This window comes from Canis aureus, chromosome 7, assembly GCF_053574225.1.
Source record: "Canis aureus isolate CA01 chromosome 7, VMU_Caureus_v.1.0, whole genome shotgun sequence".
Classification (NCBI taxonomy): Eukaryota; Metazoa; Chordata; class Mammalia; order Carnivora; family Canidae; genus Canis; species Canis aureus.
In genome coordinates this window covers 63869917-63887316 of record NC_135617.1, presented here as the reverse complement: position 1 = coordinate 63887316, position 17400 = coordinate 63869917, and the positions used below count along the sequence as shown (strand labels likewise).

The window sequence follows — 17400 nt, the reverse complement described above, 5'->3', positions numbered from 1 at the left end:
GGGACCAAGGAACTTAACCACAGGTCTGTAGATTGCTGGTGGGTGATTCATTGCCTCACTAGCTCTCCTGGTATAGGCATGGAGAGTTGCTTTACTTGTGTGGTCTGGCTGAGATAGAGATGGTGGTAGGAGAGCAATCTATTTTCAGTCCCCAAAATCCTCCCGAGAAGGACGAGCCCTGGGCCCCAGGTTATCCTACCCTGAGATAACCCCAGAAATCTTATGTGTGGCCATCTTTTAACAGCCATAGAAAAAAATCTCACCCATTCCCAGGGCTGATTTTAGCTTTATTTTATATATGTATCCTTAACGTGCTGAAATACACCCAATGTAGAATTTGCTGTCTTAACTATATTAACCACAGGCTTAAGGCAAGTATATACTCTTTACAGTGTACCACCACCTTGCCTCCTGGAAGGTGAGACCAGATCAGCTGAGGTTTGGGCCTGGGGCGGGAGATATCTTATTCCTATCCCCCACCTCTCAGGTTTTTCCTAGAATCTTTACAGTAGCATATGATATTAGTAGCCTTCTAGAGGGTAACCAGCTGTAGTGGCCAGAGCCTTGGGTGGTTTGACAGTGTGAGGTGATAAATGGACCTGTTTTGTTTTTCATAACTTTCTAGAGGTATAATTGACATACAGTAAGCTTATATAAAGTACATAATTTGATGTTTTAACCTATGTATACACCTCTGAAACCTCTACCATGATCAAGATTATGAACATGTTTGTCATCCCCCAAAGTTCCCTTATACCCTTTTAAAATCCATCCCCTCCCTGCCAAACCCCACTGCCTCCATAGGCAACCACCCAGTCACCATGGATTAGTTTACATTCTCTCAAGCTTTAGATAAACAGAATTGTACAATATAAATCCTCTTTTTCCTCTGGCTTTCTTTTTTTTTTTTTTTTTACTTCGCATAATTATATTGAGCTCTATCCGCATGTAGTGTGTATCAATAATTTGTTCCTTTTTAATGCCGCATAGAATTCTATTCTATGGATAAGTATACAATTTGTTATGGATTCACCTGTTGAGGGGCACTTGGGCACCTGCAGTTTGGAACCTTATTATAGATAAAGCTGCTGTGAACATTCATGAATAAGGCTTTATATAGGCATATGCTTTTGTTTCTCTTGGGTGAATACCAAGGATTGGAACAACCAGATCATATGGAGGTGGATGTTTAACTTTTTAAGAAATGGCCACACTTTTTAACAATAGCTATAGCGTCATTTTATGTTCCCACCAGCCGTGCAAGAGAGTTCTGGTTCTCCCAAGTCCTCATTGGCATGTAGAATGTAGATCTGATTTCAAGGCTTGGTTGGTATGGAATTTGTGAGTCCCACCAAATGGCCAAGCCTAACAACGAAAGCAAGTGGCTCTCCATTTCAACTGGGGACTCGTAGAGATGCCGAACCAAGGGTTGTAGAATCAGGTGCTCCTGGAGACATTAGTCAAAAACTGTTTGCAGGATGCCAAGAAGGGGAAGAAATATGGGATCAGCATTGGTCCCAGCATGAGACAATGGGAGATGGACCAGGTCTGGAGTGTGGTGTTTGGGAATGAAACATATGTACCCGAGGCATTTTGGAAAAGTGGTGGCAGGTATCATTAACAGGATAGGACATTAGGGATGGAAGAGAAGAACAGTGGAAGGAGACTATGAGCTTGGGAGACCTAGCTCTGTGAGGGGAGGAGCTGCGTCTGGTTAGTTGCTCCTGCATCCTCAACACCAAGAGCAGCGACGGGCATGGAGGGAGTGCCAACAAGAGTGGTGGTTGAATGAATGAGCGAATGAGTGAATGATGAACTATCGGGAGCTCAGAGCATAGGATCCGGTTCAACCAGCATCGTTTAGCGCTTCATGTAGTCTGTGGCGCAGAGCCTAGTGTCAGGAGTGGAAGCAGCCCGGGAGAGCATGTAGTTTGCCCTGCTCATTTACTGACAGGGCTCAAAGAAATTATGCTTTCTTGTCCTAGGTAGTCTGCGAGGGCAGAGACGGGACTCAATTCTCAGCCTCTTCATTTGTAGTCTAGGGTTTATCTTCTTTTAAAAATAACATCCCTTTTTTTTCTGTTGAAAATGATAAATGCTCATTATAGGACATTTGGAAAAATCCAGAAAAGTGAAAAAATAACCAACCCCAAACTCCAGCAACTCAAGTATAATCACTTCAGGCTGTCGTGTGTGTGGGTGTGTGCATGTGCGTGTGTGCACGTGTGCGTGTGTGTTTGGATATGTCTCTATGTCCATCTGTCTAGCTAATCAATCCCTTACTTTTTAGTAGTTTGGATGTTTTCAGCCTTTTATTGTATTATGAACCCTGGGATGGACATCTGGTCCTGATTCTTGGATGGCACCCTGATTATTCCCAGTACTTCTTCTACTATAGGATGTCCCCACTAGGCCATTAGTATGAACAGAGTAGAGTGCTCTGGGTGGAATAGAAGCCCCATTGGACTGGAGTTCCACAAACATTCCTCATACTCAAACATTTGTACTTCTAGCCATGTCAATGCTTTATTATGTTTATTTGTTTGATTCTCTCCTTCCCCCGCCAAACCAAGCTCTTGTTTACCGTGGTATTTTTCCAGCCCTTAGCATGGTACTTTGGTGTACAGCAGCACGTATTTATTAGAATGCATGAAGGGACAGATGAAATTGTATAAACAAGAGTGAGGGACAGGTGAGGGGTCACCTGGGTCTACATTTTCAATAACATTTGCCTTCTAGGGGTCAGCTCAGTTCCTATTCTCCCCCTCCCCCTGGTTCCTACCCTGGAGAGATGGAATGTGCCTGTGCTCCAGGATTTATGTCCAGCGAAACCCTGAGGCACACGCAGGGCCTTTCCTTGTGTGAATGCAGAAGGCCTAGCAGGATGGCAAGGAGGGCACCACGTCTGAAGAAGACTCAGCTCGGGGCCCAGAGTATGACCATGCGCACAGCCTAGCTGGGGTCCCAGGGCTGGCTGGCCCTGGCAACACCTCCGGGTTCTGCTTTTGTGAGTGACCGAATGCTTTTGTGCTGGGACCCCAGGAAAAGAAGATCGGAAGGAGTGGTCAGTCGGGAGATCGTCCCAGCCGTGGGCAGTCTTGAATGGCGTGGGTTCTCAGCATGCTGGGATGCTCTGGTGCAGGAGCTACGCAGGAAGAAGCCATAGGCTGTCTTCCCCTGCACTCTTTCAGTAAGGACAGCACCATCTGTGTGATCGGGAGGAAGGGCTTGGCTTCCCGGAAGCGGGAAGGGGGGAGGCGACCAGTGTCACGTGTAGGGTGGTTTCCCTTTGGCTGGGTGCCCCAGACCTCTGGCTCTAATGGGTAGCAGAGACTTGGTGTTGAAATTCCTTCTTCTCTTTTACTTCACAGCTGTTGCCCAAAGAGCTCCCCACCACTCCCACTCCATCTCAGCCTATGTTCTTGTTTTCTGTGCCCAGTACATGTCTTGCCAAAACCCCCTCATCAGCTCACACACATGCTGGTGTGCACACCCCTCCGTGACATCCTCAGCATCCATCCCTCCCCCTCCCCCCATTTTCAGCAGTCCCAGGCTTCATTAACTCTTACTCTGACAGAGCTGTTGCCTAGATCTTCCTTCTTCAGTCCCTCTTGCCTGCAATTCCCTCCATCAGGGCCATCAGAAATTGCCTATTTGCATCCCAGCCCTGATCTGAATTCCAGCTGAAGCTCTCCTTGCTATAAGCCAGCCATCCATCCTTCCGTGGTTTTCCTTAACCTGGCATTCAAGGCTGTCCTTCATCTGGTCTCGACTTTGCTTTCCACTGCACCTGATTAGGTCCTACCTTTCAGCCTGGTAAAACAATAGCTAACCCCCAAACAACATGCATGTTGTGGAACTGTGTGGGTCTACTTATACATGGATCTTTTTCGATAACTATATTGGAAAATTTTTTGGAGATTTGCAGCCATTTGAAAAAACTTGCAGATGAACTACACAGCCTGGAAATATCAAAAAAATTAAAAAGTAAGATGTGTCGTGGATGCATAAACATTTTGTAGATGCTAGTATATTTTATCATATGCTACCATAAAATATATACAAATCTATCATAAAAAGTTAGAATTTATCAAAGCTTGCACAAACACAGACCATTTGTGGTGCCGTTCACCGTTGAGAGAAATGTAAACAAACGTAAAGATGCCGTATTAAATCTTAACTGCATAAAATTAACTGTAGTGCATGCTCTACTGCTGTCATCATTTCAAAGCCACCTCCTGTTGCTATTGCGGTGAGCTCCAGTGTTGTATCTGCTGAAAGCACTGTGTGACACTAATCATCTCCGCGTGAACAGTTTGTCTCTTCAGTAAATCGTGAATAGCAAGAAGTGATCTCTTGCGGTTCTTCCTGTTAGTAATGAAGTTTGGGGGAGCCAAACGTTATATGTGGATTTTCTACTGGGAGGGCAATGGAATCCGTGTCGCTAATGCCCGTGTTGTTCAAAGGTCAGCTGGACTTCCCTTTACCTCTTGCTCAACTTGAGGTTTTTCTTGACACCCAAGTCCTCACATTAGCATATCCTTTTTTTTTTTTTTTTTTTGTGAATTTCTTGGGCTTCCATGACATGTGCCAACATCTTTGTTTCCTCCGAGACTCAGCTTCAATGCTGTGTCCTCTGGTGAATGTTCCAGATTACCCTAGCCAGAAGTCACTTCTCCCCTCCTGCTGTTCCAGGGCCAGACCCTCCTCCCTTCCCTGGTATCCTGGGTGCTTAGGCCCAGGGCCTGTTTGTGCACATGCCTCCCCAGCAAGTTTGTAAAGTCACTGGGGCTAGGATTTGATGTTGAGTTCATCCAAAACACCCAGAAAATTGCTTTGTACGTGACTATCACTCAGGGCATCGTTGGATGAATGAATGTGTGCTTGACTGTGACGCAAGAGAGCTATTATCTCCTTGTTTTCTAGCCTGGTGAGACAAAGAGACCTATCTCTCTTGATCATTTCTGAAAATGAGAAAACCAATTGGAAAATCCACAACTGCCACATTACACTCCCGAGTCAGAGAAATGTCATGTTGGGGAATTTTTAGTTTTGCTTTCCCATAAAGACCCCAATTCTCTTTATCCCTTCTCCGCTGTCTGAATCTCCCACCCTTCAGCCTACATGGAGGGGACCGTTTACTTTTGCTTTCTTTGCCTTTCCCAGAGCAGAGGGGGAAACCGTAATTTAGGCGGTTGCTAAAAATAGCTCCCCCAGTCCTGGAAAGAGAGCTTGCTTATTTTTGAAAGTGCTCCCTGCCCCCCACCTCCCCCCCACCCCAGCTCAGCCTGAGGCCTGTCACTACAAGTCAGATGCTTCTGAGCACTGTCCTGAGGCTGGCCAGGAAGTCGCAGGACTGGGCCTGGTCTACTCTGGGGTCTGAGTGCTATCTGGGAGATGGACCAGCAGAGAAGTAGGAGGAGATGAGGGGTCTTGGTGCTCTCCATTTCCTGTCCTAATCACATGGGTTTCACTCCCAGCAACCTCTTGGAGAGCACCACATGGGGACAGTGCACCAGATGTGGGATCTAGAGACACGGGTCAAGTCTGAGGCTCACACATCACATCTTTCCGAGCCTCAGATTTCCTCATCTACACAAGGGGGTTGCAGTGGTCCTATTTACCTTGCAGGGTGTGGTGAAAGTCTGAGGTAAACCTTGGCCATGGTAGGTGCTCAATAGATGATGACCATGACTTTGTTATGATTAGAATCACTGGATTTAGAGCACAGCCCTCTGTTTAAACAGGCAAGGCAGCAGGACACATGATAAGCCAGTATGATACACTAAGTTGAACCATATGAAATTGATTTTATAGATTAAACATAATCAAATACTGTCACTTATATATGATTCAAGTTAATAACACAGAAATCAGCAAATTTTCTATAAAGATCCAGGTGCCGTAGACAATACTTAACATGAAGGGGTGAGGCTGCATTTGAGGAAAACCGTATTTATAAACATGGGCTGAATTTGGCCCCTGTAATACGTGCCAACCCGTCATAATATGTCAGATTCATTCTTACATAGAGTGAACTTTCTATGATACATAGAGTCAGTGTTCAGGTACCTTCCCAGTTATAACTGTGGCTTATCTGTGGAGTTCCTGATGGTGACACTGTTCTAAGCTCCTTATAAATACTAACTGATTTAATTCTCATGACAGCCCAGTAAGGTACCTGCTGCTATTATTTCCCCACTTTGTGGGTGAGGACAATGAGGCTCAGAGAGGCTGAGTAACTTGTTTGGAGTACCGTGCTTAGATCGGATAGCAGTTGGACAGAACCCCACCAAGGGTCAAGTCCGGTGTCCGCAATTCAGGCTGCTTCAGGTTGGACAGAGTGGGGTGCAGAGACAAGGTTATCAGGGACTCCAAGCCTGTTTGCTGCCCACAAAGCAAACTCTTCAGGGCCTTAAAGTAGCAGCAGTGGGGAGATGGTAAGAGGTGGGCAGTGGGGAGATGGGTGGGTAGAGGGCCTGGGGTGGAAAAGCACAGACTCTTCTTTGAGGAGCTAGGCCCTGGGTCATGGCCTTATGTCTGGGGCTGTTTCCTAGGTGACCTCCAGGGACACATGAAGGGTCAGTATATAGGGAGGAATCTCTGGCCTGTGGAACAGGAAATTGTTTACATTCCTTATGTTCCTTGTAGTATCTCTGGGGAATTCTGGGCCCCATTCCCAGACCAGGACTCAGGGGACCTGGTAGAGAGAGGGGGGCAAAGGAACAGACTCCCCAGGATGCCTGAGCTCTGCTGTCAAACCAAGGTCCTTGAATACCTTGCTGATGCCCGTTGCCTATTAATTTAGCCACAAATTAATAGGTCATTGGTCGGGACTTTGGATTCATGCACATCATGCTTTTTCTCTTTTTTATGCTGTTCCCCCTGCCCAGAAAGCCTTTTCTTACCTCCATACCTTTCCTTAGTTCTCTCACCTCTTTCAAACTGGCTCAGTGTCACCTCCTGGAAGCGTTTTCTGATTTCTTTTTCACGCCCCAGGCTACTCCCAGGTCCCCCTTCTGCCAAAGCACCTCTCTCCCTAACCCTTCTGGCTTCCCTACCAAAAAGGGACCCTTCAAGGAAAGAGACCTTACCTTATTTGTTCTTGTGTCCTCACCACCAGGATGACCCCAGTGTCCAGCTGGTCTCCATGGGCTAGAAGCTGGTTGAAAGCATGTTGTTTGAGTGTGACATCACTGTTCTCCAATGCCTGTCCTTTCCCCTGTAAGATGTGGCCCTTGGGCAAGTTGGCTGAGCTTTGGGAGTCTTCATGTCATCTCTAGGAAGGAACAGTGATGTGATTTGAGGATTGGGGGGAATAAACAAGATAAAGCAGAAAGTTGCTGCTTAGTGACTGGCTCCAGGGAGGCACTTTGCAAGTGGCCATAGCATAGCCTTGCCCCTGTCACCCCTGTGCTTGGAGGTAAGGGAAGGGGATAGGAAGAAGCAATATGAACAGTCTAAAGCCACAGTATTGGCCCCAAGTACTAAAGGCAGGGCTTATGAATCAGAATCTTAGGTTCTGCCACAAGAGAGCTGAGCTTGAAGTTAGAATATTTAGTTGTGAGTTTCAGCTCTGCCTCTTAGCAGCAATGAGCGCCATTGACAAGCCATGTAACTGCTGGTAATATCATTATAAACCTCAATATTATTATCTGTCAGGGGGGATAGTAATAATGACCTCACAAAGTCCTTGTGAGGCTGACATGAGATTGCAGAGCTGTGAAAATACTTGGCCTAGCTCCTAGGGAATGCTCAATCATGAATTATTGAGTCTGGATCTATAGAATGCTTGAGAAAGTTCTGAGCAGGGCTCAACTTAGAGTATTTCTTGGGCATGTGCCAAGGGGCTTAGCAGTTTATAGCTTCAGAGTCCAGCAGTCATGTGTTCAAATCCTAGCTATGCCACTAACTATCTATGTGTCCTTAGGCAAGTAACTTAATGTTTCTGAACCACAGTTTGTTTTTTAATGACTCCTTTAAGATGATGCCTCCTGTCTCAGAGAGTTGTTATGGGGATGAAATAACCCAGTCTCCAGTACGTACCAAGTCTCAAGTATTAATATTATTCTGCTTTTACTTATGACTTAGGAACAGGCCTTGATGATATAGGGCTTTTGAAGTCCTAGTTAGTATAAAAACTGGTGTATAGAGGGCCACAGTTTGGGGGTAAGGGTTAGAGTTTTCATCTTTACAAACCAAATGGGAGTGCTACACTCAAATGATAGGAAATACTTCCTGGCTTGGCCTGGAATGTGGGAGGAGTGCTCTGTGCAGATGAGGAGAGCCCCTGGGGAAATCTTTGGGAATGGGATAAAGCCAAATGGTATGACTGAACAGGCCCTTGGGTCTTCAGTCAAACCCTGTCATTACACAGAGGAAACTGAGCCCCAGAGAGACTAATACCATGGCCCCCTGACCCATAACTGGATAGTCCCAGAGCTGGGTCTTACCCTTGTCTCCTGAGTTAGGTATGTTTTCTTTATGATGTGGAAGGATGTGAGAATAAGGAGGTGAAGTCTGGCAGGAGCCAGAGGACTGGAGGAGACCCTTGAAAAGGGCCTTACATTCCTCACGGGAGGGCTAATGCCTCACGACCTGACAGTTTGCTGTTTTAGGCCAGTTGGTCTGTGGGCCTGAGACCTTGATCCCACAGGGACAATAGGAGGGGGCAAGGAGACAGAATGTGAAGAGCATGGAGGTGTTGGTGTTCAGTGAATCTTCACGGAGAGAAAGGTGGATGAGGGTGGGGGTGGGTTAAATCCCTCTGCTGGTGTTAAAGTCCACTCGGTTTCGTTCTGTTGTTGCTTCTCATTTTTCCATATTGCTTCTCAGTTGTCCTTCAAGGTGGGCCCTTCTACTGTTTCTCTTTGTGAAGTGATCTCGCAGAAAGGAACAAGAGGGGCTGGGCTTCTCCTTGGGCTCCAAGCTGACTCTTGTTGGAAGAGGAAACCTTCATCCTTGGCCCCTTCCCCTTTCTACTCCCAGTCCAGTCAGGGATGAGGGTTCCCCCTTCCAACAAGAGTCAGCTTGGAGCCCAAGGAGAAGACCAGCCCTTTAGTTCCAGACTTCCTGGTGACTGAAGGCAAAGCTGTGCGGCTTCCTAAATCAGGCTGGGCAGATTCTTACAATGCCAGGCCCTGGTTCCAGCTGTGCTTGAAGAGGGCTTGTGGTGGCAGGCTCTGTCTGGGTAGGGTGAGCTGGCAATAATGATAATGAGCACAGCAGCAGTGCTGACCTCCTTTAGAGAGTGCCCAGTGTGCTCCAGATATCTTATCTACATTACTGCATTGATTCTTCACAGAAACCCACTGAGGAAGGTGCTGTGATGATCTTGGTATCATAGAACCTGAGTCTCTGCGAGGTTAGGACCTTATGAAATGTGCTTAGGGTCACCCAGTTGGGGTGGGCAGGCAAAGCCAGGAGTCAAATCCCAGTCGTCTGACTTGGAAGATTGCTGGGGTGAAGGAGGGCTTAGAGTAGGGTAGATGAGAAATGGGGGCGGTGGGAGCTGGAAGCCCTCCTTCTCACAGTGAAGAAGAAGGAAGCCTTCAGATCTCCATAACCCTCTTCTGGCCCAGACAGCATCTTCAGGACTGGAGTTATTTCTAAATGAAGCTGCAGAAATTGGTCTTCACTGGTGGAGAGAAGTAAAAGGGGGACTGGGGCAAGATGGGGAAAGGGTCCACTGACATGGGAAGATGAGATCTAGATCACAGCCTGAACACTGGCATCTTGGGTTTCAATCTCAGCTCTGTTCCTGGCTGTGTGTCCTCAGATAAGGCTTTTCCTCTTTTGATCTCAATTTTCTAATCTATGGTGAAAAGCTACATGCATTCCAGCTGAGAGTCTGTGGTTTTAGACTTGGATGTTCAAGTGAGGCCCTAAGAGACTTAAGAAAGGGTCACTGGGAGTAGGGCATCCTCAGGAACATCAGCATAGTGGGGATCTGTCAAATAGGCCTTCCCTTAAAAGGGCAAATATGCATCACTCCCCCTGGTGCTCAGGCTCTTCTCTGTGGGGACAGTACTTCTATTTGGAAGGTCAGTATCTCCATCTCCTGTCCTCCTGAGGCCACACCACCTCACTCCCCGTACTCAAGGAAAATGTTAAAAAGTATATAAGGACAAGTATGGCATGACACCAACCAGTCAGAGCGTCATGACTGTAAACAGCTGGTATGAGCCTGTAACAGGATGTGCCAACTATATGCCAATCCTGCCCCTACTCTTGATTGTTACTAGGAAAGTCTGGCTTAAGAGCTGAAGAGCAAAGACAGAAAAGAGGGAGACTGGGGGGTGAAAAGTTGAAGAAATGAAGGCAAGAAGTGAGTTCACAGATCCTCCCAGTCATCAGCCTGTCCCTCCCCTGAACCTCATCATACTGTCAGCTCAGCCTCACTGTGGCCTCTGGGAGTGTCCTTCTCATGCTTTGTGCCCTGAAAAAACAGCTTCTATACCAGCTGCAGCTGCATACCGGAGGCTGATGAAACAACAGGGACCTGGTCTGTACTCTGCAGCATTATCCCAAACTTGACAATAGGCAGGTGACCCCCAGGTGACAATTGGTTGACCCCAATCTGCCTGCAGAATTGGTACTTTACTAAGCCTGATAGCCAGAGACCAGGGCTTTGTCTCACCCCTCTTGGCTGAGTGGCTGTCAAGTCCCATGGAAAACCCCAAAAGCCTCCTTTTGTCTTTCATTTTCCTTAGCTGTGAGCCTATTTTGGGTCTTTGCCCCCATGTACCAGGATTGCTGAGTTAGCCCACTGGCTTCTTCCCCTCTTCCCAGCCTCAGCACTGTTGCCTTGTTCCTTATAAAGTTTTCTGATTGCTTATCGACTGCTAGGAGTCAAAAGATTTCAATTACTGTTTCTTGACTTATTGATGAGGGCCTGTCTTTTTCATGAGTACAGGTCATTTCCCAATTGACCAAGAAATATGTATTGAGCACCACTAAAGCATTTTATTAGCTAGAGAAGTGGGAGGAGTTTCAAAAAAGCAAGAAGCATGGCCCCTGCCCTCAAGAAGTCTTTGCTATAGCTGTGGGAGAGCCAATCTGTAAACACAAAAATAAATAACCAATAATACAAGGCAACCTCACTGTGTTATTTGAAGCTCTCCTGGGTCTATTAAAAAGCCTGTCACAAAGTTTATAAAGAAAGATAAAATGGAGCCAGTAAAAACTCTACAATGACAATTAAAATGTATCATGACTTATAGGAGAGGCCTAATCAGATTAGACTGTTACTAGCTAGATTGTCAGGGTTTAGGAAATAAAACAATGTTCTCCAGAAGTTACCTTGCGTTCACTAGGAGCAAGTTATGACACATTTATCTTTTTATGATAAGGGTCTAGAGCTCCGTTCTAAGGAGTGCCCTAGATTTGGCATATCTCAAATTCCACAAGGCTTCAGGAAAAGTCTCATATGGTGTCTTTATAGAATAGAGGGCTGGATAAGAGCTTGGGTTCATGGATTCCAAGCTGGCTGAAGGACTGTTCCTTGAGAGTGTTGATGACATGTTTTTTGGCATTCCCAGATGAGGCAGCTGTGCCCTTTGGGTCTGTCTGTATCTTTGTAGTGGTCAACATTTTTAGCAATGGTATGGGTAAAGACCATGAATATATTCTGATAATCTCTGTTAATGATCAAGCCTGGGAGAAATAGCTTAGAGTCAAGACTTAAAAATATCTTGACCCCTTGTGGGTATGCATCCCAAAGCACTGAAAGCAGGGACATAAAGAGAGATTAATACACCCATGCTCATGGTGGCATTATTCATAATAACCAGAAGGAGGAAGGAACCCAAGTATCCAATGATAGGTGAATGGATAAATAAGACATGGTATATACATGCAGAGGAATGCTACTCAACCTTAAAAGAAAAAAGGAAATTATGACACATGCTATAGCATGTATGAACCTTGAAGACATTGTTCTAAGTGAAATAAGGTGGTCACAAAAGGACAAATACTGTATGATTCTACTCCTATGATTCTACTCATGTTGCTACTTAGAGTAGTCAAATTCCTAAGTGACAGAAATTAAGGTCGTCATCAGGGGTTTGGGGGGGGAGGGAAATGAGAAGTTATTTCTTAATGAATGCAGAGTCTCTGTTTTGCAAGATGAACAAATCATGGTGTTGGATAGAAGTGATGGTTGCACAGCAATGTGAGCGCATGTAATGTCACTGAATTATATACATAAAAATGGTTAAAATGATAAATTTTGTGTTATGTGTATTTTATAATTTAAAAAATCCTGACCCAGATCTGTGCTAATAATAGAGGAAAGAGCATCCTTTTTATGTGGAAAAAAAAAAAAAGAAGATATACAAGTGTGACTGGGCAGCCGTGTTGTGGGTAAGCTTTCCTGAATACACCAGGTTCTCTGAAAGCATATTTAGGAACCAGTAGTGGTCAAGGGTGGTTTTAGCCCTTTTGGAAAGCCTATGTGCAGGTAGTTGGGCTTAATCTATCTAGAACCTCTGTGGCATCAACAACTAGGGCTAGCCGGCGTTCCTCCTTGAGCTGGGGCACCGTTGAATCAGGCTTTCCCAGTGGCAAGCTAGAAATTTAATGTTTTCTGTTACAATGACCGCTCAACTGTAGGGTGTTCATGATATTTGGTCTCTGGCCAAAGTGGTGCCCTCTGTTCTTGGTTGGTATGGAAAATAAATCTGACCAGATTTTCTTCAGTATTGGCAGACCACCATCCCAATGATCAGCTCCATTTCCTTACTTGGGGTTCACTCCCCCAGGGGTGACTGCCCCGGGTTACCTCTCCTTCTAGATAGATGGGTGAACCTATGTCCTATTGACAGTTCACTTTACCTTAGACATACCTGAGCACACAGACTGGCAAAAACCCTACAGGCCTCTGGAGACTTCTATCCTCTACTTCCCAAGAGCCATGCCATCCCCCCACCAGCCTACTTCAGCCCTTCCTTTTCCATTGGGTGAAGCCTTTATTTTAAAAATTTTTTAAAAAATATTTTATTTATTTATTCATGAGAGACACAGAGAGAGAGGCAGAGACACAGGCAGAGAGAGAAGCAGGCTCCATGCAGGGAGCCTGACATGGGACTTGATCCCAGGTCTCCAGGATCCCACCCTGGGCTGAAGGTGGTGCTAAACCACTGAGTCACCTGGGCTGCCCTGGATGAAACCTTTAAATCAAGCATCTATACACCTTAAAATGAATCTAGTGACTGACTGAGCCCTTCTGAAAATGGCTCTGCCAGAGGATAGAGGATACCCACTATACAATCATGGAGAGGGTGTAATTCACGGTTCTGTTCTCGCGGGGCATGAAGGGAGAATCTGAAAGTGTTTGTGGCAGGAGATACTAGAGGACACGATGGGAAAGAAATGCTTCCAGGTGAAAGGAGCTGGAGGGAACAGAAAGCTGTGAGAGAAGGGAGGATGGGCCTGATTATTGGGTTGAGGGCTTCTAACAACTGGCAAAGAAGTTATGGTGGCTCAGTGATCACTGTCCCTGCCTACCTGGCTGCCATTGCCTGACCACTCTGTGCTGTCTGTTCTCCTGGCCAGATCACGATGAGGACCTAGGGCATCTGCCTGCTGATTACCCGCCTGGCCTGGAGTAACCATGGCCCCCCGCAAGAGGAGCCGCCATGGCCTGGGCTTCCTGTGCTGCTTTGGGGGCAGCGGCCTTCCTGAGATCAACCTCCGGGACACCCATCCTCTGCAGTATATGGAGTTCTCAAGTCCTATCCCAAACCCAGAGGAGCTCAACGTCCGCTTCGCAGAGCTGGTGGTCAGTGAGGGGATAGGGAAGGGAGGATGTTGACAAGGGGGAGGAGGACTCTGAAGCAGGGAGAGCAGGACAGAGGGCAGAGACCCATGTGCAGGGCTCTCTGCCTTTGAAACTCTGCTTGGGGCTAGGGTAAGCCTCTTAGGATGCCTCACCTGTGAGGGAGAAATAAGTCATTCACTGGTCTGGATACCATGAAACATGTCCCTGGAAGAATGGACCTACTTCGTATCTCCAAGACCTCATGGCACAGCAGTTAGGCTACCATGAAAGGAACAGGTCCAGGCTTTTGTAAAATAAGGCAGTGAGGAGCTTCGAAGAATACCAGAACACTTGACACCTTTCTCTCTCCTGCTCTCTGGAACTTCCCTGGGATCTTTTCAACTCAGATACAGGAACAAGAGAGAGACTGGGAATCTGTAGGCAGATTCCAGATCTTTAAAGCAGGGAATGATTGACTAGAAATATGGAGGTAGAGATGCCTCTATTGTGCCTAGTTCAGGGCTGGGTGATTATATCTCATGTCTAGCTTATGGCAGTGGAAGCTCTGTCTTTCACACTGATAGCAGCTCTTCCTGACTCTGTAATGCTCATTTAGACTAGAGCGCACTATGTCTTTGCGAGAACCACTCACAAAGTGAGTATGTGAAACTCTATACTCTGACCACAAAAAGAACAGGAAAGAAGCATGATTCCTCTTCTTGGAGGTATGACGGTGAGACAAAGCCAAGGGGACTGCCAGACCAAGGATGCAGGACCCATGCCCAGGACTCGGGCCTGAATCCTGCATAGAGTAATAAGCACAAGTTCATCTACCATTAGCTCTTGGTCACTCATTCTCACGGCTGGCCAGTAGTCAAGCCAGTAGAGAAAAAATGCTATGTGATTTGAAGTGGGATTTCACACCTGATTTTGCTAATGACTGTATTTGATTAAGGCAATCTAGCTCTTCAGATAACTGGACCACTATAAGATAAAACCATGCAGGTTATGGGAAAAAGTTATCCACCTTCCTCATCACATCAGGTTTAGGGAAACTCATTGTTGTTCCTGAACTCAGGTTCAGGAAACCTTCCTCCTTTTCTCAGGGTGGAGCATGGGTGGGAGAGGACAAAGTATTTACTAGGTTAGAATGACATTTGGAACCTGATTGGTGTTACTACTACTAAGATCTGTTTTTTTGCTCAGAATGCTGCTGACCCCAAATGTGTGGGTTTTCCACACCAAGCAATTCCCTAATTCATTGCAGACACCAACTAGTGTCCTACAACTTAACTCCATGTTGACACTAACTACCCAGAGTTAACATAGACCCCACAGATGAAGATCTCAGATCCACAAAATGGCCCCCCACCCAGACACCAGTCAGAAGTAGGTCCTCATGTTACCTACACTTCAGAGAGATGTGGCTACAAGCTGAGTGTTCCTGTGATCTTCTCCTCCAGTTGGATAATTTGCTAGAATGGCTCACAGAATGTAGGGAAAGACTTCACTTACTACCACCAGTTCATTATGAAAGATATTACGAATAATACAAATGAACAGCTAGATGAAGGGTTACATTGAGTAAGGCCCAGAAGGGTAGGGCTCCTGTTCTGAGCACAGGTGCTTCTGCCTTATAGAGTTTGTGTGCACCATCCTCCCAGTCATGTGAATGTGGTCACCAACCCAGAGGCCCTCTAAGTCTTGTCATGTAGGGGTTTTTATGGACATTCCATCATGTAAGTACAATAAATTTTTACCTTCACCTTCAGTCTCTCTTCTCTTTCCAGAGTTTGAGAAGTGGGGCTGAAAATTCTAGGCTTCTAATCAAAGCTTGATCTTTCTGGTGGCCAGCCCCATGAAGGTATCTAGGGTCCCACCAGAGTTGTTTCACTAGAAGAACAGAGGCTCCTGCCACCCAGGAGATTCCAAGTGATTTAGGAGCTCTGTGTCAGGAGCAAAAGATGCTCCTATCAATTTTTGTCACTCATAGAATTCCAAGGGATTTGGGAATTTTATGCTATGAACTGGGAACAAAGATAAAAAATATATTTCTTACATTATCAGAGCAGGTCTATTTTCTTGAACAGAACACATGAGCTTTGAAAGGAGGACAGGATGAGAAATGTTCCTTTCTTTGGCTCTTTTATTCAGCAAGTATTTATTGAACATCTTAGGAGTGGTCAGGACTCCTTACAAAGTACTTTGACAAAAGCAAGGATGAGTCACACAAGTCTTATATCTGCAAGGAGAACTAACCTCAGCAAACAAACTGAGCAAACTAACATTGAGCTAGTTTTGAGCATTGAGATCAGCATTGAGCAGACAAATGAAAAAGATTCTTTGAGAGCCTGATGTGTGCTGGGACCTGTAGGGATCTCATAAACTTTATGATAAACCAATAGGCACAGATCCTGCCCCCAAGCATGTAACATCTAATAGGGAAGACTGGTCTTGAACAGTAATGACAAGAGTAGTGTTTGGAAAGGGAACATTCATAAACCTGTGACAATGTCTAGCGGGGAAGTTAAATTCTTAACTGGGAGTCACAAAGGTTCCCACAAAGAGTGACATTTCACTGAGATCCAAAAGAGTGATGGCTAGAGAAGTGAATGGGGTTACAGAACAATGACAGAGGGTTGTCTTCAACAGGAGAAGCAGCATCTCTGAGAATCTTTGGTCAGAAAAGAGCTAGGCCTTTAGGGGTTCACCATGGAAGATGAGAGTAAGGATTTCAGACTCAATCCTAAGGTTGATAGGAAGTCACCAAAGCAGGATGGTCTTCTAAAAGACCATTCAGAATTCTCTGTTGAAGAGGGGTTATGAGAAGACCATTAGGAGGGTTTTGGTGTTATCCAAGCTAGGGAGAATGATATCTTAGACTAAAGTGTCATCAGTGAGGATGGAGAAGACAGATTGAAGAGTTATTTAGGAGGAAATAATAGGACTTAGTGGGCTTGGGAAGTGAGTAGAAATCATGGAATACCCAAGTTTCTGATGTGAGGAACTGGGTAGATATTCGGCCCTGTAAAAGATAAGAAATACCAGAGGAAACTCATGTTTAAGGGGCCTGGGATGATGAGCTCAGTTTGCATATTCTCTCTGTGCATCAATTTCCACATCTGTAAAGTGGATTGTTGTGAGTTTAATGAGTAAACATTAAAAAAGATAAAAAAAAATGAGTAAACATTAAGCACTTAGAACAGTGCCTGGCATGAACATTAAGCACTATATAAATGTGTGAGGTACCTGAGGGGCATCAAAATAGACAGGCACAGGAGGCAGTTGGGTCCCACGGTCTGAAGCTCAGGAAATTGGTGGGCAGGAGCCACAGGTTCAGGAGAGTCTGAGTAGTAACAGTCCTTGGGAATGGCTGGAAAGTCTTTATCTGGGGAAGCATACAGGAAGGAGACCCTGGGACCCAGAATGGTGCCCTGAGGGACTTCAACATGTGACGGTAGGAAAGAGGACAAAAAGACATCAAGGGAGCAAAACAAACATAGAGCAAAACTGGAGGGATTACCGGAGAGCGTGGTTGTCGCAGTAACTAGGGGAGCTTCAATAAGGAGTGAATGATCTTCAGTCAGTCATAGGCTACCTGGGCTGAGCCAAATCACCAAGAAATAGCCATTGATTTAGCA

General features: G+C 45.7%; 1 protein-coding gene across 6 annotated transcripts in view; it reads left to right on the top strand.

Moving 5' to 3' along the window:
- The window catches only part of DAAM2 (dishevelled associated activator of morphogenesis 2), a 115618-nt gene that overhangs the window by 48975 nt on the left and 49243 nt on the right, over nt 1-17400 (top strand). For all 6 annotated transcript variants that reach the window (XM_077904130.1, XM_077904131.1, XM_077904132.1 and 3 more), the window contains one exon: nt 13555-13780. In XM_077904130.1, the coding sequence (XP_077760256.1) occupies nt 13613-13780 (168 nt within the window). In that variant the 5' untranslated portion in view covers nt 13555-13612. The remainder of the gene's footprint in view (nt 1-13554; nt 13781-17400) is intronic.